The sequence below is a fragment of the Alosa alosa genome, chromosome 1 (genome assembly GCF_017589495.1).
Source record: "Alosa alosa isolate M-15738 ecotype Scorff River chromosome 1, AALO_Geno_1.1, whole genome shotgun sequence".
Taxonomy (NCBI): Eukaryota; Metazoa; Chordata; class Actinopteri; order Clupeiformes; family Clupeidae; genus Alosa; species Alosa alosa.
Window position 1 is genome coordinate 44,157,812 of NC_063189.1, and position 23,746 is coordinate 44,181,557.

The 23,746-nt window shown below is 42.0% G+C and overlaps 1 protein-coding gene across 1 annotated transcript; it reads right to left on the reverse strand.

Annotated features, from left to right (window-relative positions):
• Positions 1-4,319: 4,319 nt before the first annotated feature.
• On the reverse strand, positions 4,320-6,475 carry klf17 (Kruppel-like factor 17). The gene is made up of 3 exons (XM_048254341.1): positions 6,315-6,475; positions 5,143-6,130; positions 4,320-5,032 (listed from the first exon to the last, which is right to left on the reverse strand). Exons 1-3 carry the CDS (start codon positions 6,396-6,398, stop codon positions 4,857-4,859), a joined length of 1,248 nt encoding a protein of 415 aa, XP_048110298.1. The 5' UTR covers positions 6,399-6,475; the 3' UTR covers positions 4,320-4,856.
• Positions 6,476-23,746: the final 17,271 nt, after the last annotated feature.

The window sequence follows — 23,746 nt, forward strand, 5'->3', positions numbered from 1 at the left end:
ACTAACGACGATATGAGATATAGCCTACCTGCGAGCCGATAAGATAGGTCATCGGATGACAGGGGTTAGTGCAGAAGTGAAGTAGACTGTGCCACGTAACCTCTCCATTTAGGTGATGGGCTTACCTAATGTTCCTGATTGTTTAGCTACGGAATAACAGATTTTACAAGTTTTATTTGCTACTTGCTAGATTGACAAACGTATAATATAGGCCTACATTTAATAAGTGTTCAAAATCAATCTATGGGATTGGGGTTGGTTGGAGCAGCCAAGCTCGTCCAGGGCGGGCACAGATGACTTCCAGGACGGGCCTGGCCCCCCAAAGCCCCCCCATGCCGCTGGGACTGCCTGAGAGATAGACAGGTAGCCTACATGGAATGAGGGAGCCTATGGTAGAATGAGCGGGAGAAAGAGTTGGTAAGCCAGTTAGCGATAGGTTGGCCATATGTTCGAATTTAGGCCGGACATATGGATTTTAAAAGCCCTGTCCGGCGCAGCCTCAAGCCAGACGCTCATTTGTTCTCCTTTTTGGAGTTGAGAAAGTCTTTGCTCGGACGCAGCATCGTTTCACAAACTATGGACGCAAAGACTGCTGGTCAAATTATGTGCAGTGCTTCGCAATCAGGAGGAAATACTGTATTAAGTTGATCTGTTTGCATCTTTCCAGCGTGTATTGCTGGCCTAGCCTAGGGAAGAAAATATCTAAGTTATAATAGCCTACCTGTAATATCTGCCAGCAGCTTGCTTGCCAGCGTTTCCCAGTAGGCTAGGCCTACTTCGCAAAAGTTGTGAAATATAACCGCATATTTTTTGAATGTCGGCGACTGCTACATTAAAAAAAAAAAAAAAAAAAATGTCGTGCTTGAGATGAAACCAGCAGTTTTCAGCAGGATCATGCGAGGAGGACCTGTCTCTTAATTAATTTAAAACAAGTCAATGGTTTTACAATGTTTCAGTCAAGCTTTGGTTGGTTTAGATACAACTCCTATGCAAAATGTAAAGTAGTGGATTAACTTTAATTTGCTGTGCTGCATATTGGACAATAGATGCACATAGTAAATTATATAAAGTAGGCTTATTAAAATATGTAAATAGCTTAGTCTAACTTTGAAATAAATATTGAATGGAATCCAGTCCAGTGCACATGTCTTTGGCAAGTAGCCCTAGGCTACTACAGACACAGGTGAAGAACAGTCAGCCTCTGCAGTAAGCAAAACCAAATATGTACAGCCAGTTTCAAAAGCAAGCAGCCTAGACCCTAAAATTGGGCATTTATAACTGTGAAGGTAATTCACAGAATTATTTTTCTTTCGCCAAAATATATTTGGTAACTTCTGTAGACATCCAAAATGGGGTGGGGGTTAAAATTGCATAAACAGTCATATATATCTTTTTGTTGTGCTATAGTCTTAATTTCCATTTAGATGTCTTAAAAAGTCTTTAAATTTGCACTTAAAAAATACCCCGAGAAAGACAGTTGGTTAGCTAGCTCATTTAAAATATCCTAAACTTTTTTTTTGACCCTGCCTTTTAAAAAAAAAAAAAAAAAAAAAAAAAAAAAAAAAAAAAAAAAAAAAAAAAAAATCGGAATCGAGAATCGTTAGGAACCGGAATCGAAATAAGAAATCTGAATTGGAATCGGAATGTTCAAATTGAAACGATACCCAACCCTACTCATCGGGCAGGGAAGGATGATGGGACAAAGTACAAGTGACACTGAAGGAGGAAACCCTTACGTCACGTTGTCGCGCTACCGGTCGGGTGCGTCAGGTATATAGAAGCCCTTACATTCCACAGGAGCACCCTCAAATCGCTCAGGCAGCTTTACCGGGGAGTCAGATGATCTTGGGACGGTTGCCATGGGCTCGATGAGGTGGTGAACTGATTGATTTGCTGAAGCTGCTGGAACTGGATGATGAGTTTATTGAGAGCAGAACTGACACAGGAGAGCTCACGTTGCTGTTCCATCACAGCGTGGGTAATGCTCTGCGTCGCTGGATTTGGAGAGTTGAATTCAAACGCATCCATAGGTAGAGGTACACTCGCTGCGTCCATGGTAAGGCAAAGTCTTCTGTCACGATTCAAGGATGGCAAGATGGAAGTGCGAAGCATTTTAGAAGTTTTAATCTTGTAACTGGCTTCACAAAGACACTTGAAAAGAGCCACAAACACCACCAGAGCAGTCTAACTCAGTATAGCAACCAGTAGACTTTGCAAGGTGCAAGCCAAACTAAGGGGTTCAAATACAACAGAAAATAAGTGGATACAGGTGCAGGTAAACAATACAGGTGCAGGTAAACTATACAGGTGCAGGCAAACAAGTGAACACAGGTGGAGTCCATAAGTGATCAGTAGGTGGGCGATGCTGAACGTCGAAATGTCATTGGGCTTGACGAGTGGGGCGATGATGTAATTGAAGTCGTTACAACGGCATATCTACATTATTTTTACTCTTATAATATTACTGCTACTACACTACACATCTGTACATGTTGTTCGTACACTGTTTGTACTGCATATCCATATCTATTCTGCTACTGCTAATACATTGCACATTTATATTTATATGTAAAGGTTGTATCAGCGATGGCGGGGTAACGTCACTTCTGTTGACGTTCAAACAGAGAGCTATAGCTCGCTACTCCCTCCCGTGTTGTTGTCTCTGTACCTGTACTCAGCACTATGAAAATAAAGTTGAATCTAATCTAATCTAATCTGAAACTAATTCACCTGCATGATTTATGGTGTCCTAATAAGCCAACAATTTAAATTAGTGATAGTGATCCAAACACCCAGTGAACAGCAGCACTCTATATGGAGATTCTTGACTTGTGCATTATTGCCATTCAACTCAGATCGATCTCCTGGGAAATAAATTATAAAAACATACAGTAGGCCTATACACAAAGTATTTTACACACCTGCCATGTTCACTGCTGTGCCACTAGATGGCAGCACACTACTGCATCCCTGCTGGCAATTATTGCAGTACATGTCCTGGCTTTGAGTCTGTCAGCCTGTTTGGCCCTATTACTGTACCACTTGCCAAATCTCTCTCCCTCTCTCTCTCTCTCTCTCTCACACACACACACACGCGCACACTCTTTCTGTGTGTGTGTGTATTTGTAGGCCTACCCACATTAAAACCAATAAGAGTATCCTATATTGCAATATGACTGTGGCATATTACCCTGGTGTATGATCCCCTTGGTAAAAAACAAACTTTTGACTTTACCCAAAATGGTAGAGCTCAGAGAGGCAGTGAGTGCTCAGTTGACCTCCACTAAGGGCCTTTATACGTGATGAAAATTGACTATTGCCAGTGGGCAGATATAGTCCACCACCTCCTGGTTCTTGTTGATACACAGGTCATTTTATTGTAGTTATGACTAATAAACATTGTTGTCTGATTTAGCCTAGTGAACAAGAGGTGACTAGGTGTTTGAACTATGAGCATGAAAGAGATAATGATGAGCCCACCTGCCTTTCCCACTACACTTACTATTGATGGTTGCAAACTGGTTCTGGTCATCGTATTTAGCCGACTCTTTTGTCCAAAGCGACTTACAGAATATGACTTTGACAACAGTTAAATGAACAGTTTTTGTTTTGTTTTTAAGTTGGTAAACCTAAGCAAAATACTAATAAAATAATAATATCAATAACAATATAAAATATCAATAATGACAATAAACAAAAACATCCAAACCATAAGTCTAAGAGAATTAATCAGTGAAGTGTAAGCTGAAAAGATAAGTCTTTAGATGACCCTTCTTGAAAGACCCAAAACTATTGCAGGGATGCTGATCAGCACAAGACTGCAGTGGGCAATTAGAGTATAGTATAAGTATTTATAAGTATATATACTCTTTTGATCCCGTGTGGGAAATATGGTCTCTGCATTTATCCCAATCCCTGAATTAGTGAAACACACTCAGCACACAGTGATCACATAGTGAGATGAAGCACACACTAATCCCGGAGCAGTGAGCTGCCTGCTATAACAGCGGCGCTCGGGGAGCAGTGAGAGGTTGGGTTGCCTTGCTCAAGGGCCGTTCCTACTGGTCGGGGCTTGAACCGGCAACCCTCCGGTTACAAGTCCGAAGCGCTAACCAGTAGGCCATGGCTGCCCCTATAGAGTGATTATAGAGGAGAGCTGGAGCATTATCAGATGACCAAAAGTATAAAATAAGACCCAGTACAAAACTTGTTTTGCTTAAAAATATTGTAAGTAAATTTACATAGCCAAGCAGGCTCAAAATAACTGTTAGATTGATTTGAGAGGAGGTTTTGTACAATATAGCACATTTACACATTCATTGTGAATACTCTTTAGAATGTTTTTATTTGTTTTGACTGCTTTTAAGGACATTCTTTAAAACCAACAATAGTCTGTGAAACAGAACTGCCATTTTCAAACAGGGATTTAAAAGAAAATTCAAGTATACAGATAATCTTGTTAGCGCTTAAATTCCATAACTTCATCATGTCATTAATTTGATGGCAATTTCTAAAATGATAAATGAAACTGTCAGTCAGTCTTAACTGCTATAATACAAACACACACCACTGACAGATGCGGTGGATACAAAATGTACAATTACAATAAAAAGCATGAAGCAAAACTAACCCAATGCATAGGCCTATAGAAAAATATGAAGTGGGTCCTGCCCCGATTTGTCCCATATCCATTTATTCATGTCAACAGAAAATAATTTACAAGGGATGCACAATCAGCATCTCATCTTTCTTAAATACAACTATAATTTAACCTAATTTATCCAAGTCGCATATTTACAAGTAAAAAACTAACACCCGCTAAACAGCGAGATGAAAAATGATTACAGAATAAAAAATTACATATGCCTCTTCATGTGCAGAGCCAAATGGTCGGATCTCGAAAAGGCCCTCTCGCAAAGGTGACACTGAAATGGCCGGTGTCCAGTGTGTTTCCTGTAATGACGGGTCAGCTCGTCTGACCGGGCGAATTTCCAGCCACAGCCCTCCCAGGTGCAGTGGTAAGGCTTTTCACCTGTGGGAGAGAACAAACAAGACATTAGCATCTGATCTGATCATCTTCGGGTTTAGGAAATTAGTGTAGAAATCATAACCGACATTTCAGAGGGGACAAAAGAAACATACCTGTGTGTGTCCTTAAATGCGCTTTCAGGTGTGAGCTCTTGGTGTACGTTTTCCCGCAGCCAGGAAATTCACAGCTATGCGTTGCTGTTCGCTTCCTTGCCCAAGATCGACGGCCTCGCTTTGGCTTAGTATCTTCGGCGGCGAAGAATTCCAGCAATGGCGATGATGGTGGGGTCAACACCGCGCCAGGCATGCCCGGATGATGGGCATGCATAGGCTCCCTGAACATGCCGTATTGTCCATGGTATTGCTGCGCTCCAGGGTGCTGGGGGTACTGTGGCGGGTAAGGCGCACCTGGCAAGTACTGTTGGGAGTGTACCAAATGGGAGTGGTGGTGCGCGCTCATCTCCGCCAGGTGACAGTCTTTCCGCGGCATTCCGTCCCGGGACAAACTGTGAAGGATCTGAGGTGCAAACCCCTGCGCGCACCCCTGCTGTTGCATAAGTCCGTTGTGCATGAGCCGCGGGGATTTTTGTTCGTAGCCAAGTCCCATGAAGTCTGTTGGCATCATGCACGACTGTTCCTGACTCTCCGTTTTGATTTTGTATCCCATATGATTTACGGTGCTTGCAGCTAAGTGCACATGGTTCTCTGAGCTTGGGACTCCAAGCTCAGTATACTCTCTCTGCTCAGTGAGTCTGTAATCTTGCTGCGCGTCGCCCTGATAACCCATGTCAGGGGTCAGCAACTCCGCCACTAAACTCTGACCCGGACTTGAGCCATAACTGCCGTTGCCGTAAGTGTTGGACGTTTGGTGGGAGCTGTCGCTGTCATACACTGTACTACAGCTGTCCGGCGATTCTGGCAGTGGATACGTAGACTGACCGCCGGGATTATTCCCGATTGTGTTGGACAAGATAAACTCTAAATCCAAAAACTTCGACAGGTCATCCTCCTCCTTTCTCAGCGCAGGAGCCTCCACGATGCTGAACTCCACCTCGATGAGCGGTTTCATGTCGTCACCGATGCTCGTCTCCACTATCCAGTGCTGCAAATAAACATTCAGTTAAAACCGGTGCAACAGGCAAACTTGTATTGTATCACTGGTTTTGTCAGGAAGCCACCTCACATTGCACCTTAACTATAACCCCTTGGAGGTTACTTTAAATGCGGAGGCTATTTATAATATTTCCCAGTTGGTAAAATGAGTGGAGAAACAAAAAGAAACTTACCTGAGCAGGCTGTTTCACCTCATGTGTCTGATTTGCAAAAGCAGATATTGACGGCAGCATCGCGTCAGCGAGGGCCATTGCCATATATCGTGAAGAAATTATTTTTAAACAAAACGATACTCTTTACTTATCTAATAGAAAGTACCCAACATATAAGCACTCTCTTGACACTAGACCTGTCACTGGCGGGCTGGAGGCTTGTCTCTTCATTATAAACGATTTGGGGAGTTGGAGGCGGACTGATACGAGGTGGTAGGAGGGGTTACAATCGGCTACCTGGGGAGTCAAAAATAGCCGGGTATGGAATTATCTGTAATGTAATAATAGTAGGCTTACTATTAAGCTGAATTACTTTCAAACAAAGTTAAAACTAGTTTGGGAGTTCTGATAGGCTATGCGACATTAGGCCAATTATCAAATAAAATTAGGCTATTTGGCAGGCTATGATTTATTTTTTTTTATTTGAATGGGACACTTGCTTTCAACATCATGCAGTTCCTATTTTCAAGTGGCAGTGTGTGACATTCTGTGTGATTTAAAAATGGGCTTTATTTAATTATTTCATTATATTTGATTTAGAATTTGTAAAATGCAACAAGAACCAAGAATAAAAAATCAATATTTATTCAGAGCTAAAGAAGAGAAAATGTATTTGTAAACAAATAGCCTTAAACACAAGGTGCTTTAGAAACTACGATTAGTCTACTTTACCAGGCCTAGCCATTGACCATTTTCTGCCTATTAAAATATGCTTATAGTCCATGTTCTATTCAATAAATCTACCGTTGAGTGTGCGCATCATTCATCTATGTTTAGCACGTTTTAGATGTAGGCTAGACGTGGGTTTATTATCATACCTAATAGGCTATCGTACGACAGGGGTCTCCAAACTCCCTGTTCACTTGAGCCTTGCCTTTCACCATGCAATGAATAAGCAGACAAGTTTTGAGTAGTTAGTTATTATCGATTAGATACAAGTTCTATAAGAACAGCGGTAGCCTACATGCACGGCGGTAACATTTTAACTGTAAATGGCGGAATGGATAGGCCTTAACATGTCATTAAACTGGTTGTTCAACAAGTGCATCGCAAGTTTCACCCCCATCCTACAGAAGGATTCCGAACTAAACTCTGAATGATTTGTATACACGGCATCATATTAGTTTGGAGGAAAGTTAATATAGCAGGCTGTTTACAATGGTAATTAGTTCATAAGAGAAGTCCCGGGGCAATCGAAACGACGCCATAATCGGAAAGTTAAACAATGATTTTGCATATTTGCTAATTATTTTAAAGTATCAAGAGAGCAATTGACGCGTTGATTGTTGTGCAAATAAATGATGCTTGGTGAGTTTGAGTTTTTGGTGAGTTTGTGTACAGCACCAAAAATGACAGTTTCATTTTGTCAAGAAATCAGGTCATAAATTGTCATTTCGTGCAACAATATATGTTTGGGCAAGTAAATTCCCGTGAAGAGAGAACGCAAAATGTTAGGTTACTTCTTTATAGGTTCAAAGTCTGAATAGACTCTTTCTCTTTCCCAGTAAATTGAGATTAAAGCCTAAACATTCTTTATTTTTTTCCAAAGGTAAACAGAAACGAGACTGCACAGAATGGAATGTGACATGCAGAACAAATGGATAGGCCAGCCTACTTAAGACTATCTAACGGAAAACTTTCACAATTTTTCTAGCAACCCATGAATGAATTAACCAGTGACAAAAAATACGATCGTTCCACATACGTTCCGCAAACCAACAAAGGCCATACACCGCACCGCACTTTTACGCACACACATTATGCCCACTCCCCAGAATATAGTAGCCTAACGAAATAATTAACGAAATGTGAATATACCTAATTAATGTAGATGATACAGTATCTAATTATAAGACACAATTACACTTAGTTATATCATAATTATCCTACTTTTTTCATTGAAGAAAAATGAATTGGCGTATATCTTCAAGTATGAATAGAAGGGGTAAACGTGTCAGGGCAATGATCCGTTACAGGGCAATCACTGGTCACGTTTGCAAATTTTGCAGTGTTCAAAAAATGGGAGGTCTTTCTTGTTTTATAAACATAATTAAGACGATTACATATTGGCAGGCGCTCAAACGTCTTCCTGGAGACCTGCTGCTTTTATTTATAAGATTCAGTCTAATTGTTTTGATGAATTCCACACGCACCTCTAATGCAGCCTTTTATTTAAGAGATAAGTGATAATCTAAAGTGGTAATTCACTGGTCTCTTAAACTTAATAATAAATGTTTTTTTTGTAATTAACTATGTGTTTAAAACATCACATAGGATTGGATTGTCATCTTTTGAGTTATTTGGTGTATCACTATTGCTGTTGCTGATCAGTGATAACAAAAACAGAAGTACAAATAATCCAGAATTTCTAAAATTCTGTAAAAAGCATGCAATATACAAATAAATGTATTTCTGCGGCATGTGTAATTTATCTCAAATAGAATATTGTTTGGATTGGGTGATTGCATGACAATTACCATGAAGGTCAATGGAAAAAAGGTGTGTGTGTGTGTGTGTGTGTGCTGAATTCCAGCACAAGTTCAGGTCTCCACCCATTTCTTGCTGCTGAAAGGCACATACTGAAGTGTGCATGTATTGTGCATGTATTGTGTATGTGTGATGATGTTTTCACAGCCATGTTTTTATCCAAAGACATGTGTATTTGTTCATTGTCCACATATCCTGTTGTTCTTGTAGCTACATCAGACAGTCCAGGACCACTCAAAAGGGCAACCCTTTCTTGTCCATCCAGGTCAACTCAGTCGAACAACAGTCATGTTTGGTTGGGTGGCTTTCACTAAGACTACAGACACATGCTGCTCATTATGACTAATAGTGAGTTACTCATAATGTTTACACCTGTTATCAGCCAAGCCTCTACAGCAGTCTACTGCACTAATGTAGATGTCGCCACATGTGGCAACTTATCATTTTTTTGTTCTCTCGCCTTATAAAACACACTTTGGTAGCAGCGATCCTTACTGTGCAGCAGTGCAGTTTGAAAAGCATGCAGTGTTTGAACAGTCAACATTCACTAGATATACTCTACATGCAATGCAATAATGGTGTTGATTTTACACTTAAGTGCTTGAAGTATTATATTTGTCCACCTTTTGCACAGATACATGCAAGAGAGCATATGTTTGGAGGTCTGCATTTATTTGATAATATGCCACTATGACTTACAGCGAAACTGGCAGACTCTCATGTTAGCTCATCCAAGGAGTTTGGTGATGACTCAAAAGGGAATTAATGGCAAGTTAGAACAGGCTCTGGTAATCATTAAATTTAAAATGATTCATTTTAGCAGACCCTTCTATCCAAAGCAACATATGTGTGTCAACTACATTACAAGGGCCATTGTCCTCAGAGCAAGTCGGGGTTTAATGCCTTGCTCAAGGGCACAACGGTGGAAGCCTGGAATTGGACCCACAACTTTGTGGCTACTTTCTACTAACCCAGCTCCTTAACCACTGCGCCACCAACACCCATCATCATGTCATGTCAATGTGAATTCATCCATATAGTTTGCCCATGTTTCCCAGACAGATCTATGCAAATCACGCCATAGCTGAGCCAGCACTGCACTGTGTGCAGACTGCGGGTTCTCTTTTTAGTGGAGGTGGACCATGGAGTCCCAGGGATGAGAGACGGAGTACAGTGTGCAATATATATATATATATATATGTATATGCAAACTCCAATCCTTTGGCCAGAACTCTGTGGAGTTCTGTTTCCAACTCATTTCTTAACATAGCAAATATGGTGTTAGATCAGAAGCATTTCACAAAAAACAGCATACTACCAACATGTATATGACTTTTTTTTATAGTGTATTGTCTTATAATTGTATTCCTAGCTTTATTACCAATCTTACAGAGGATTTGGAAATGACTAAGGACTGGGACTTGGTTGCTTGTCATTATTTCCTTATCTTGTCCCCAAGCTTGCTTCTTATACCATAGTGTTCTTATTCAGCCACAGCAAAATAATCAATTAAAATCTAATCTAAAGAGTTCAGAATAGCAATTATCCTCGATCACACACACACACACACACACACACACACACACACAAGGGGGAAATCCACAGCAACATAAAGTAAATAACCCAGAATGTATGACCGAACAAGACCACCTCTCCCATTTTATCAAAGGAAAAGGGCCCCGTGGTCAAACGTGCAGGAAGTCAGAACAGATTTCTCACCGTAATCATGGAAAAAGAAAAGCAAAACAACAGCAGATCACCAATTCATTTACAGACCATCATATTTAAAGGTGAACTGAAAGAATGTGCAATAAATATAATGGTGAGTTGACCGTTTGTATAGCCTTTAATTCCCATATAATCACAATTATTAGCTTAGGTGGCAATAGTACTTGTATAAGTGCACATAAATATATATGGGCCTAATAGACATACATTGGAGTACAAAGGTGTGTAATGAAGGTATGCTGATCTGACGGAATAATAGTGTGGCACTGCTAAGCTACAGAGTAGCCGTTCTACATTCCTGCCCTGTCCACTGGGCTATTTGTTTTCCATAGATTTCCACATGTGCAGGGTTGCTTTCTCCTGGGGAGCTTGTGTACTGTTCCCTCTCACTCATCCCTCCTCTGGATCCCTTTGTCCCCCCCGGTGGAATTGGCCTTGCTGCTCAGGAGAAAACTTTGTCTTAGCACACAAAGCCGCCTCTCTGTACGTCTGGCCCCCCGGGGTCAAAAGGATACGGTTTGAGCTTGTCAGACCACGCCGATGTTCGCCACAATGGGAGCTTACCTGAGAAAAGCAATTATTTACTCTACACTCTGTTTTCCAGCTTTTCCTATTCTGTATGGGACCCTTTGCTTGTCTGAAGGAGCTTCCCTGGAATATCCACATAACACTCATAAACACAATACTAGGTCTTACGCAATTTTTTGCACAAGCTAAATAGAACATCATCCAATTTGCCCCAGAGGAGGAGATACATTCTCAACACTGAATTTCTACAGACTAATACTATAGCTGCAATCATTTGCAGAATAAATTAAATGAGCCATACACTGATTGCTTCTTGTCACTTGCAATTGTGTAAGTGCAGATATTTTCCTACATGTTCTCATCAACGGATAATTCAACAACAGGTGAAATATGACTGTGGGTAAGAGCCAAAAATATTAAGCTTCTTTGTAATACCTGACCCTCTCAGCACAGACTACCTTTGTTTGCATGGATCACAAATTTCACCACGAAAATAAACAACCTCTGGACTATAACAAGCCATGGCAGTATGGCCTCTTTGAGTGTGTCAACTGTTTACCTCTCTTTCTCTCTTTACTCGTGGGAGTTCTTTGAAAAGATCACCGAGTCTTTTTTCTTCTTCTTCAGTCACTGAAAATTGTCCATTGGAGACGTTTGTGCGACGGGAGGGCACTTGAGGCAGGGAAAAGATAACACCTGCAGCTGAACAGTCGGCCTTTGTCCACCTGCAGACTCTACGTCTTGCCCCAGCCTCTTCAACACTGACTTGGGTGCTGAAGAATGCAAAGGAGCCGAAGGAGCGTGAGTGGAGGCCATTATCTCATGGGGCGAGATTGTGCTTTTCACCTCCAAACAACCAGTCAACCCTGACCCCCCACCCCCCTCCACACACACACACACACACACACACACATACGCACACATACTCCATCCTCCATTCACGGCCATTGTCATTACTCAGTCTATTCATGCGGCGTGACATGCAATATGTGATGAAATTAGAATCAATAGAAAGAACCTGGCAGTAAATCATGTTGGTGTTTCATTTAAACGTGAGGGTCCAGAAGACTCAGCTGAGGTAATTTATTGTCCATGATATAAAATAAATAAACACAAAGGAGTTCCAGAGTACAGTATGTCATAATCAAACACCCATGAAGCTCTCTTGATTACATCATTGGGTTATCCTTGGGTTATACCACGTAGTGGAAAACTGAACGCAACACCCACGTGCGTTGTGAACTGCAGCACACATGGTGTTAGATCCATTCAGGACTACAAGGGTGTCGTGGTGAAAGGACTTGTTATTTTGCAACACAAAGCTTGAGTTTCACCGACAGAGTTTGTCATGGTTCCAATAAGATGACCCAACTGGGGCAGTTGTCCTGATGGTCATCAGTTGTGGACCTCCAGGGTGTATAAAGTAAGAGAATGCATTTGAAAAGATCAACTCTCATAAGTGCATGATGCTGAGAAATGTTTTTTTTTTACATTTATTTTCTAGATGTCAGTCCACAGTCCTCAGTCTTTAACAGAATGAGGCAATGCAGTATCATTATATTGTGAAAATTAGGAAACTTTCATTTATCCATAAATATGCAAGTGGTTTTAAACACAAATAACATTTCTGTATTTCTTTTGTTTAAAGGCAATTGATTGTTGAACTTTCCATTTAGTCAAAAGTAAATATATATTAGCACTGGAAATGAAGTACTGAGTGTGTGTCAAAACCAGGCTAACTGCAGACACTTCATTATCATCTCGTGAGTCAGGGAGACAGAATCTAATGAGATTAGACGGGTATCAACAAGTGACTATTTACCAGCTATTTGCTGAAAGTCAATTATGTCGGCTCTATGGTGATGATAAGAACTCATCAATTAACATATTTACTCTGCAAACAGCTTTGGAGGTGAGGGCTGTTTAATTGTAGAATGAACAAATGAGCAAATACAAACAAACAAACAAACAAACAAGCACGCAGAGATGGGTCCGTGTAATCCACCTGGGCTTACACCTGCCTCATGACTGTGTGGGGGTCACCACGGCAGAAAATACACAGCGTCTCCAACATTGTAATCGGTGAACAACATTTGAAACATCAACACTTTACAGAGCAGAAACCTGAGCAACCACATTGCTTGATTACATCTTACAGAGATTTTTGGGTCACTGAAATCCTCCTAAACACCATGTAAATTAGGGCTTGTATTTGATGGCCGACTGGGGCAATGACTGAAGCTTCAGTAGAAAGAGACCATGAGAATCCAGGTGGAAAGACAGCATGTTTCATTTGACACCTCCATTTCTGACATCTAAGGTGAGGATCAGGCAGCAATGATCCAATAAAGAAAGTGTGGATGTTGAATTAGCATGTGCAACTGTTGGCCATGTTCAGCTAAACATTGACTTGTGTCCCACTTGCCCTCCATCTGTCTTCATCTAGCATACATTCCCTGTTGCCCTGGCCTATTGTCTTGGAGGGAAAACAGGAAAGGTAGTTCACATCAAACACAGCCAGCCTGCATATCATATGCGTAAAGAAATAAAACAATTAAACCAAAACATGTGGAGCAGGTCTGGCATATAATAAAGCCATGCCTCCCCATTCCTGATTTAGCCTTCCAATCCATGGTGAGTGCTCGTGTAAAAACAGGTTTACACTGCCTCAGAATGAGCAGCTGTAGTGTGACAATTGTAATGATAATAGCACACTTTTGATAAGAAAACTTCTCACCCCAACCCCCACCGAAACCAAAACAGTAGAATGGAGTATGTCTGTGACAACTCCAGCTTTTTCTGTACCCAGGACACTCTATAATCTATCTATCTATCTATCTATCTATCTATCTATCTATCTATTGTATCTATTTCACTTTTTTTCGACATTTTTATCCAAAGCGACGGTGGCAGCTGAGAATTACAGATTTTTTTTTGCACAGCAGTTAGTGCATTTCTCAAAATAATTAGTGCAAACTGCAAAACCTAGTGGATAACCTGCAAAAGCATGTCACTTGCTCAAAATGGATAGTCCATTCCTCAAAAGCAAGTATTCATGTCAATGAACTGCCAGTGTCATCAAAATGAGAAGGACTGCACCTCCTTTCCTGCAGTAAAAAGCGCAGCTGGATAACCCAGAGCTCCAGTGAGGGAACTCCCTGGAAATGGACTGAACACTTTCTCCACAGGCCAGCATTGGTCATCCTGACACGCACATCCCAGGAATTCCTGAGGTGGATATACGCCAGCTGGCCAGAGCTTGTGCAAGGAACCACATCACACTTTCAGTTTGAAGGACCAGACAAGGCATTGAAGAGAGAGAGAGAAAGAGAGAGATAGAGAGAGACAAAAGAGAGTGAGTGAGTGTGTGTGAGAGAGAAAGAGAGTGTGTGTGTGAGTATGTGTGAGAAATAGATAGAGAGAGGGAGGGAGAGATGAGGATAAGTTGCTGGCTTCATTTTTGGCATGCGCCCAGCTCACCCAGCACTGGCGCTTGGAAAAGAAAAGCATTGAATAGCATTGGCACAGTGCAGGTAATAGCATAGCGTGTGAAGCTCTTGTCATGTGCCTGCAACATGTGACAAGCATTCATAGAGAAGTACTTCTTAAAACACCATGTTTATCTGAAACTTGAGCACACAGGCACAATAATGTGCATCTACATTTGCAAATGTCAGTGGGCAATTACTATTTTAAGGGTCAAATCAGAGACAATAACATCCAGAGTTTATTCTGATTGTATATTAGAACATTAGTAAAATATTAGTATAATTTAGACGTTCCAAAATGTAAGGATTTTTCTAATGTTTAGGCGTATGGCCTGTACATTTTCTAACTCTTAATAATCTAGTAAGTGCAAGGATGCACAGAAGCTTTTCTTTTGTCTGCTGTAAAAGAGAAATTCAATCCATCGCTTGTTGTCATGTTGACATTGGGAGGAGCCAATGAAGTTTGTCTTCCTCATGTCTGTGTCTCAGACATTCAATATCACACTGTGGCCACAAACATGTTTTCAAGACACATCAGAGGGAACTGCTTAGTTTCACCTGCATCAGCATATTTGCACATCAGTGTTTTTTAAAAGCCTATTTAAAGGCTCTCTAAGTCTTGTTACTGGTTTCTAAGATCGAAAATTTATTTTGTCTCAAACAGAAAACATCTCCTAACAATCCACTAGTTGCCCGTCCCCTGAATACACTGTAAAAAAAATGTGGTCCCTGTGGACAGCCCAGGCTCCAAAAACTGCAACAAAAACAGCCTGGTCCAGCCTGGACCATGAAACATAACAAACTGTTCCAGCCAATCACCAATGAGATGCGCGTCCATGACAGTTTCAGTTGCAGGGGAGGGAGAGGGAGGGAGGGGCGAGCATGTTTGAAACATCAACAGAAGTGACGTTGCCCAACCATGCTTAGACAACCTATAATTGGAACATTTGTGGTAGGCTCCCGAAGACACCTCTAAGCCTCACAACCAGGGGTAATGGGTGCACTTCAGATAAGAGTGTTTGAGCTCAGTCCATTGCCTGGCCATTTGTAACAGTGAGCAAACAGCATTGTGGTGTTTGAGAGGCTGAAGAGAGCTCATTCAGAGGCAGAGGGAGGAAGCACAGACCTGGGGCTCAGTCAATCATTAGCTAGACACTGGCAACGGCACCGCCTGTCCTGTATCAGTATGCCATATTCACATTCCTGAAGAGCCTAATCCCAAGGACACACACACACACACACACACACACTCAGAGATGGCATCTTGTGCTGTGGGTTGTTAGTGGATGAGGTCTCTTGTGTATTCTATGAGATAGATAAATTGCACTGACATGTTTGTTTTTTCCTCTTTGTTGGAGACAAAACAAAATATTGCCACAGCTGAATGAATTGGCAGATGGAATTTTCACCTACATTTCTAAAGAGTTGTATCAATTTATATTCACTGCATCGGGGTGAGCTGTTTGATGGATATTACAATGTGTTTGGGAAACCTTTGAAAGATACCAAACTCCCTGTAGCTACCAAGCCCCTTGAATATGCCCCTCCCCCCCCAATCACAATAGGTCAGCTTGATGCTCCCCTCCTCTCTGTGAGAAAGGCAGAAACCTGAGGATGTGCAAAGGCCTGAAGGGCTTGCCACTGCACCATCAGTCATTCTGCAGAGCGACGCTTGCGACGCTATCAGTCTCAGCTGCAGCAGGGGTAAGGGTCTCTCCAGGCTCCTTATCATGCGGCCCAGTCTCGCATTTCCGTTAGCGCTGCGGCGCTATCTCAGCACACCGCTGGTCAGCGTGCGCTGCACACTGGCAATTACTCACCACGAAGGCCGCGCAGACAGACGCACTGGGCTCCTGACCAGCGTTTGGACGATGCTCGTCAGACGCCAGGGGGACCTTCGGCTGGGAAATTTTCTCTCAAACAGTGAAATGAGTAGACTTAAGGAGAGGCAGCAATCAGCCATAATAGAAGCAAATCACATAAGAGAATCCATAGATATGTAAGAATCATGAACAGGTCTAATGCATAAGTGATTAGCAGCTAAATTGGGTTAGGAATGGAATTAGTTCTTGGTATGGAGGGTTGGTAGACATAAATCTTATACTCAGACTTGTACAAAATGAACTCAACCACGAAAGAGACAGAACAACTAATTCCAACTCATCAGCATTCCTAAAGAAGGTTCGTTTAAGAAACAAACAACACCAAAAAGAAAACATGTCTCTTTCATCAGAGACAGACTGTCTTATCCACTTGGGTGCTTGACATAAGAGCTGATGTTTTTAGGATAACTCCTCAATACCAGACATCTCTAAGTCATCACTGGATGGCAATTTAACCTAGAGCCAAGTTTGGAGGTGAAAGGATAGCAATGAGGAGAATGAGAGTGCAATCAGATAGCTGTGGGCCCCGCCAGTGCTCTGAAATCCTGGATTAACTGATTCCACCCTGATGAGCCAGGCAGCATGAGCTGCTCTGGGCATGTTCCTGGGCCTTGTCTACCGGAGGGGTGAGTCATCATCTGCTAAACAGGACACACCACTCTAAGAAAGTAATGAATAAGGGGAATCTGTAATAATATCAAACTAGGAAATAACGCTGCAACATTTGCCATCTTGTTTGCCCATTTGGTTTGAGATTGATCTGACAATAAACATTGGCTTCCGTTCTATGATATAAGGTTAAATATATAAATCAGCTATTAGGCTTTCACCCATGTAATACAGTATCATAACTTGTCTATATGATGCAATTGAAAAATATATGGCTCTCACTGCACCTTTTTCTACACAAAGTAAACATTTCTTTGTGGGTAAGAGCTAATTTAGTAAGTATGTGCACTTCATGTAAATAAGTAAGTCAAAATTATTTATATAGCACATTTACATCCAAAGTGCTTCACAATAAAGGACAGTTAGAGTTTAAAAGGTGGTTCCAACACCAATTATACAGCTGATACCTCCAAACAAAAAAACAAAACAAAAAAAGGTACCTCCAGACAGAGACAGACATACAGTACAGACATAATACAAATAGAATCTCCATCCACACAGTTTCCACAGACTCAATGGCTGTTGAACGCAAGTTGGAAAAGATTAGTCTTTAGCAATGATTTAAAAACAGTCACAGAAGACACTGATTTGAGGTCATCTGGTAGACTGTTCCAAAGGTGCAGGGCATGGACTCTGTACACCTTTTTTCTACACAAAGTAGACATTTATTTGTGGTCAGAGCTATGCACAGCGGAAGGGGAGTGCCAACTACGCTACGGGGCCAAAAGGCCAGCCAGAGGCCTGTTCCTGGGTCCGTCCTGGCGTGCTGGTCTCAGGGCCCCTGCGTGTCCCAGCGCCAGCTGCAAATGAGATGTGACAAACTCATGGTCCAGCCGGAACAAGGGAACCAGCCCCTAAACAAACACGCAGGCAGCAGCAGCGGTGCCAGAGCAGACCACACAAGGTCTGTCCGCTGTCCACTGGACGCTCAGCGGAAAGCAAGTCGTCACTTTTGCACAGGTCCACTCGAAACGGCGCCTGTGATAGTGATCAGCCCAAACCACATCAAATGCAAAAAACAACATGCAATTACACAATTATTGTTGGGGGTAGAGGGGGGGCCTGATAAAGAACCCAAATGGCAATGTTCACAGCCACAGGCAAAGAAACATTTTCTTTCTGTTTTTCTTTCTTTGTTGTCTTCGCTCTCTGTTTTCTTTCTGTTGTCTATTTTCCCTGTAGCCTACTGCAACTAAACATGACCCGTTTCCGCGACACATGAGATGATTGCCATTTAAAGCTTTTGCTCCCTTTCTCAGAATGTTCTTTTTTCTGACAAAACATAAAGAGGAAATAAGGTTAGTGAGTTACCTACTACCTACTACCCTGAATTTCAGTTCATTTCCATGCCTACCACACCTCCCACATCTGCCTGCCGCTCTTCGCTCTCCATTTCATTTGCTCATGTTTGACACATATTTCTGTAGTGTTGGTGAAACAGGAAATGCACACAAATGAGTAATGTTTACATATATGTTTATGCTCTCGTGTTTTGGCACAGATTGTTTATGAAACTGAGTGAGACAGTCATTCAGTGATCCAGCTCATCCCATGCTTAACAGGTTCTCCACTTGCGTACAGCAAACTGAGCTTGCAAAATGCACTGCAAAACACTTTAGCAACCAACACAAAGCAAACTATGAATCTTTTCGACGCAAGCATCTTTACATTTACCACATTTTGAAGCATAATCAGAACCTGCAAGAGTTTTAAATCAGCAGCAACAGAAGGCTTTTTGAATCATGAAAAAAAAGAAGATTATAATATGGATTATTTATTCGGAGTGTCTATTCCTACCCCTGGTACGAATAGCCTTGGCCACACAACTGGGCTATTCACACCCTGTTACATAACAACAAAAACATGTTGCTCGCGTGCCCAAAAAACATGGCCGACATTCGTTTTTTCGTCAGCAGAAAGTGAAGAGTTCTGAACGGTTTCAGCACTAATATCTGTTTAAATTAAAGTTGAGATGGAAAAGTTGTGTTTTATTTTCATAATCTTTGTTCAGTGAACACATACAACCGTCAGTTTGTTAGCTAACAGAAATTTTGTGAATGTGACGTTCAGGCCTATAAACTATAAGTTTACCTGCAAACCTCAACTTTTTGTCGAAGCAGATAGTGCAGTGGTCCTAGGCAAGGGCTGGCACGCGGGAAGCCGGGGTTCGATTCCCGTTTTGGCGGAGTGAGTGTGCATGTGTACCAACGTCTCTGGAGAGAAGGCGCGCAATTTGAACAAGAAATCGGTTCTCAAACGGAAGTTTTGATTGCAACAATTAGCTAGTTCATGCACCAGGGTGTAAATAGCATGCAGTACTATAAACACCTGGGTTCGAATAGCATCCACTTCTAACTGTACATTGATGCAAACAGCATACCTTATTCAGAGTGTCTATTACACAGCTGAGCTATTCACACTCTGTTATGTAACAACAACAAAAAAACATGTTGCTTGTTTTTAAAAATATATATATATTATTACATTGTGTGATCAATATGCCAGATTAAATGCACAGGGGTGCAAATAGCATACACTGATATTTGTACCAGACGAGGTATTAATAGAACACCTTGCTGTGTGCACCGGGGTACGAATACCATACACTGATATTTGTTCCAGACGAGGTACTAATAGAACACATTGCTGTGTGCACCGGGGTACGAATAGCATACATTGATATTTGTACCAGACGGGGTACTAATAGGACACATTGCTGTGTGCACCGGGGTATGAATAGAATTCACTTCTTATTGCACCAGGGTACGAATAGCATACACTGCTAATTGTACCAGGGGTGCAAATAGCCTTACGCTTATTTATTACATACATTGCAAAATCCCAACACTGACATAACCAAGCAAATTGTTCTCCCAGGTGTGTGAAACCATATAGCATTCAAAACAAAAGTAATTAAACAGCGTGTAGCCGAAGTAGGGAAACTGTAACGCAAGTTGGGCCCATTCTCTGGCGTGCTTTGTGAGTGCTGTCGGGGCAGGTAAATGGATCTGCGGCAGACGGGTGAGGAGAAGAGGAGTGCTCCAGGGGCTGGACCAGCATGGCCAGGTATGGCTGATTCATTTGCCTGAGAGGAAATCTCCATCCATTTCCACTCCATCCATTTTCCTCACCTGCTCTCATGGCCCGGGGACATTTTACGGGGCTCGAGGGATTTCGTAACTCAGTGGATTGGTTTACCATTAATGTAACTTTTTTTGGCAGTGTGGGGTGGGGGTGGGGTCAAGACAATGTGACGGTTAACTCTGTATTCCTGTCTTTCAATAGCTAGTGAGGCTTCATGAATGGCAGTAGGTCCTCACCAGAGGCCACAGACTAAAAATAATCCTTGGCTTCTGTTGCTCTCACCTCCCTCACTCCAAAAGCCTGCTTTAATGACATAGTTATCAGACATAAGTGGCATTAGTGGCACAACAAAAAGCGTGTGTTGTAGACTCCTAGCAATGGTTCCATTATTTCAGATTCAGTTCTGCTGCCACTGTAAACACGACCTCACTCACCTCAAAATGAACTCTGTAACTCACTAATGAGCAAAGGAGGAACTGTGGAGCCTATCAGAATCTATGTTGGTCATCAAATCACACACAATTTTGACTGCTTCCGTTAGCTCATTCCCAATTTTTTTATGATATGAGGGAAGAAACTTTAAATCATTATGAAAACAATAGTTTGACAATTATAATTGTAACTGATTAGGTTAATTGGTAGAATGGTAGAATGATAGAGATAAGTAAATTTGATGGCTTTTATCTAGCATACAAATAGTTGGATCCCGCATCCGAGTCTGATAGCTTCCTACAAGGAAACAGTGACAAACAGCCTTGATCTTTAACCTTTGGCACAAAAAGACTGACCCAGAGAGAAAAGCAGCTCATTTGTCTGACCACGGCTTAGTCAGTGTCGGCTTTCCGAGAGCAAGCCTCCCCTCTTCCTCTCCGTCCCTCTCACCTGTCACTTTCTCACGTGACCCAGCCTTACAAATGTGGCGGTCTCTTTCTCCGAAAAACCTCAGACATTTTGACATATTGTGTCCACTGTAATCAAAGCCTCTTCTGACTCTGCCACCCCACCCCCACCCCCCTTTCTCCCCCCTCGCCCTCTCCATCTTCCTGCTCTATGGCAGTGGCATTGCCTCGAAGGCACTCACCACCAGAGACTCTTTTTCCCACCGACACCGCAGACGTGGGGCTTGGGAGGTCAGAAGTCCCCCATTCAGGAGATCCAGAAGAGAGCCCGCGCTCAGACATGCTGTTTACAAACACATTATATGATGAGTAACTGACCAATCCTGATCATATCTGTCCACACTTTCCGTGTCTGGACACTCTTATTCAGATATGGGCTCCTGCCAGTCTCATCATCACAGACATCCCAACTTGCAAAAAGTCATTTCAGGGAGGCATCACGGGCCCCCCAAAAAAAAAAAAAAAAAAAAACTTTAGCCTATACAATAATGTCAGTACAACAAATAAGGAAGGCCTATAGATAGAAATTGTGAAAATAAAATATGTAGATTTTGGTAGTTTGGTCTTTTCATGTAGCCTTGGCAACTAGCCATCTAGTAGGCTATAGGCCTGAATAATATGCACATGAATTGACACTTGTTAAACTCACCTCAACATGTCTTTTGCAATCATTTAACCCGCTATGGACAATGCTAAAGTCACTGTTTACAAACAGTGCAGCGTGCAAGACTAGGTCCATCATTATGTTTTACTCTTATGAGACAAGGGTAGCCTACACTTTAAAATGGGTCTTACATTTTCCTTTTTTGAGGCACTGACTCTACCATGACGCTCCTGTTTCTACTGAACTGATTAATTAAGTTCGAGAAAAAGACATAAAAAGCCCTTTCACACTGAAAATTGATTGGTTGATTTAGCTTAAACAGGCCAATCAGGATGCTCTCTGTCTTGATGCGCAGACACACACGCACCACCCCTCTCTCTCTCTCCCCTCGTGTGCGCGCTACACTCAGGGCCTGTCCACACGGAGACGCTTTTTAGGTTAAACGCAGAGGTTTTGCTTCGTCTTGGCCGAGCGTCCAAACGAATTCTGTAAACGCACTGCCTGAAACCGCACTTTTCTGAAACCTGGTCCCAGAGTGGAGAAATCTGAAACCGTGAGCCCGCTTGAGTTCGTTTAGACAGCTTAAACCAAGACATCCTACTTATGCGATCGATGATGTCATCGCCACACCTCAGCTGCCCTGGACTTGCACTTATAGTATTGCCTAACAATACTAGTTTTCATACATGACATTACCTATGATTACACTCCGTAAGATAAATATCACAACTGGTGCTTTCTTGCCGATAGCTTATGACTTGGTGGACTGAACACTGTTTTTCCCGGTGTTTTTTTATGCACTCTAGCTACTGTCAGTGACGCGAGAGAACTTAAGTTATTAGGAAAGTGCGGTGTAAGTTTAGGCTACATTAATTTGTGCGTGGTGCCAGTGTCATTCATTTATTTTACATGTCTTACAACATATATACATGCATTCACAGTCGAGTGAAATCAGATATAAGCATACAAAGACGCTTAGAACTCACGTTAAGCCGATGGTAGCACACTGAATGCAAATCTGCGATTTGATGCAGGGGTATGAAGTAACGTGTTGAGTCGTGTTGAGATGGATCCGTTTGGACGCAAATATTCTTGATACGGTTCCAGGGAAGACGGAGGAAAAAAAGATCGGTTTGGTACGTGTGGACTAGGCCTCAGATGCACACGCGGTCTCGCATGCGCGCTCTTGATCGCTCACTCTAGATTCCGGGAGATTTTATCTAATTTGCGGGCGTCAGGGAGCCGCTATCAATATGCGGGAGACTCCCGGAACTTCCGGGAGACTTGGGATGTCTGTCATCATACGTGCATCGGTCATGTGTTCATCATCTCGGCATTAATCTTTAAACTATGCGTGCTTCTTGCAATGTAAACAGGACACAGTGTTCAGATATGGTCTCTCAGATATCTGAAATCAGCCAATGCAGGGCCACATTTCTGAAAACCACCCAATTAAGAGATAAATGGCTGTTTTGAAATGACCCTCCATATTTTTTTCCTGAGCTGAAATGACACCATAAGTAGTCATCCACTCCGTGAAGCAATTTTGTAATTAGTGACCACAAAAGAGACTTTGAGTGGATCATGTCTATTTCTACTACTATCACTATTGTGAACTTATTGTAAGCTGTACACAGAAAAATCATGCCAAAAACACTCATAGAAATAACCCATTATTACAGCAACAAATACTGTGGACCAAGGGCACAATACATTTGTTGAAGTGATAAAGTACAGCACACATTTCCTCACTCCAGGATCCTGTGTGTGTCAACTCAAATATACCCTACTCTCTACTGCTGTTCATCTCATCTGGGATTGGTGTATGTTTCTAAAATAAAACAAAGAACCGCAAATTATGTATTGGTTACACACACACCAACACACACACCTATGCACACACACGCACACACACACGTACGCGCACACACGCTCACACACACGTACACACACACACACACACACACACACACGCATGCACACACACATACACACACACACACACACGGACACACACACGCGC

Excerpts from the sequence above, each read along its gene's own strand:
- klf17 (XM_048254341.1), bottom strand. The coding sequence starts at position 6,398 with ATGGCAATGGCCCTCGCTGACGCGATGCTGCCGTCAATATCTGCTTTT. Across the intron at positions 6,131-6,314 it reads AGGTGAAACAGCCTGCTCAG|CACTGGATAGTGGAGACGAG; the intron begins GTAAGTTTCTTT and ends GTTTATTTGCAG. Across the intron at positions 5,033-5,142 it reads GCATTTAAGGACACACACAG|GTGAAAAGCCTTACCACTGC; the intron begins GTATGTTTCTTT and ends TCTCTCCCACAG.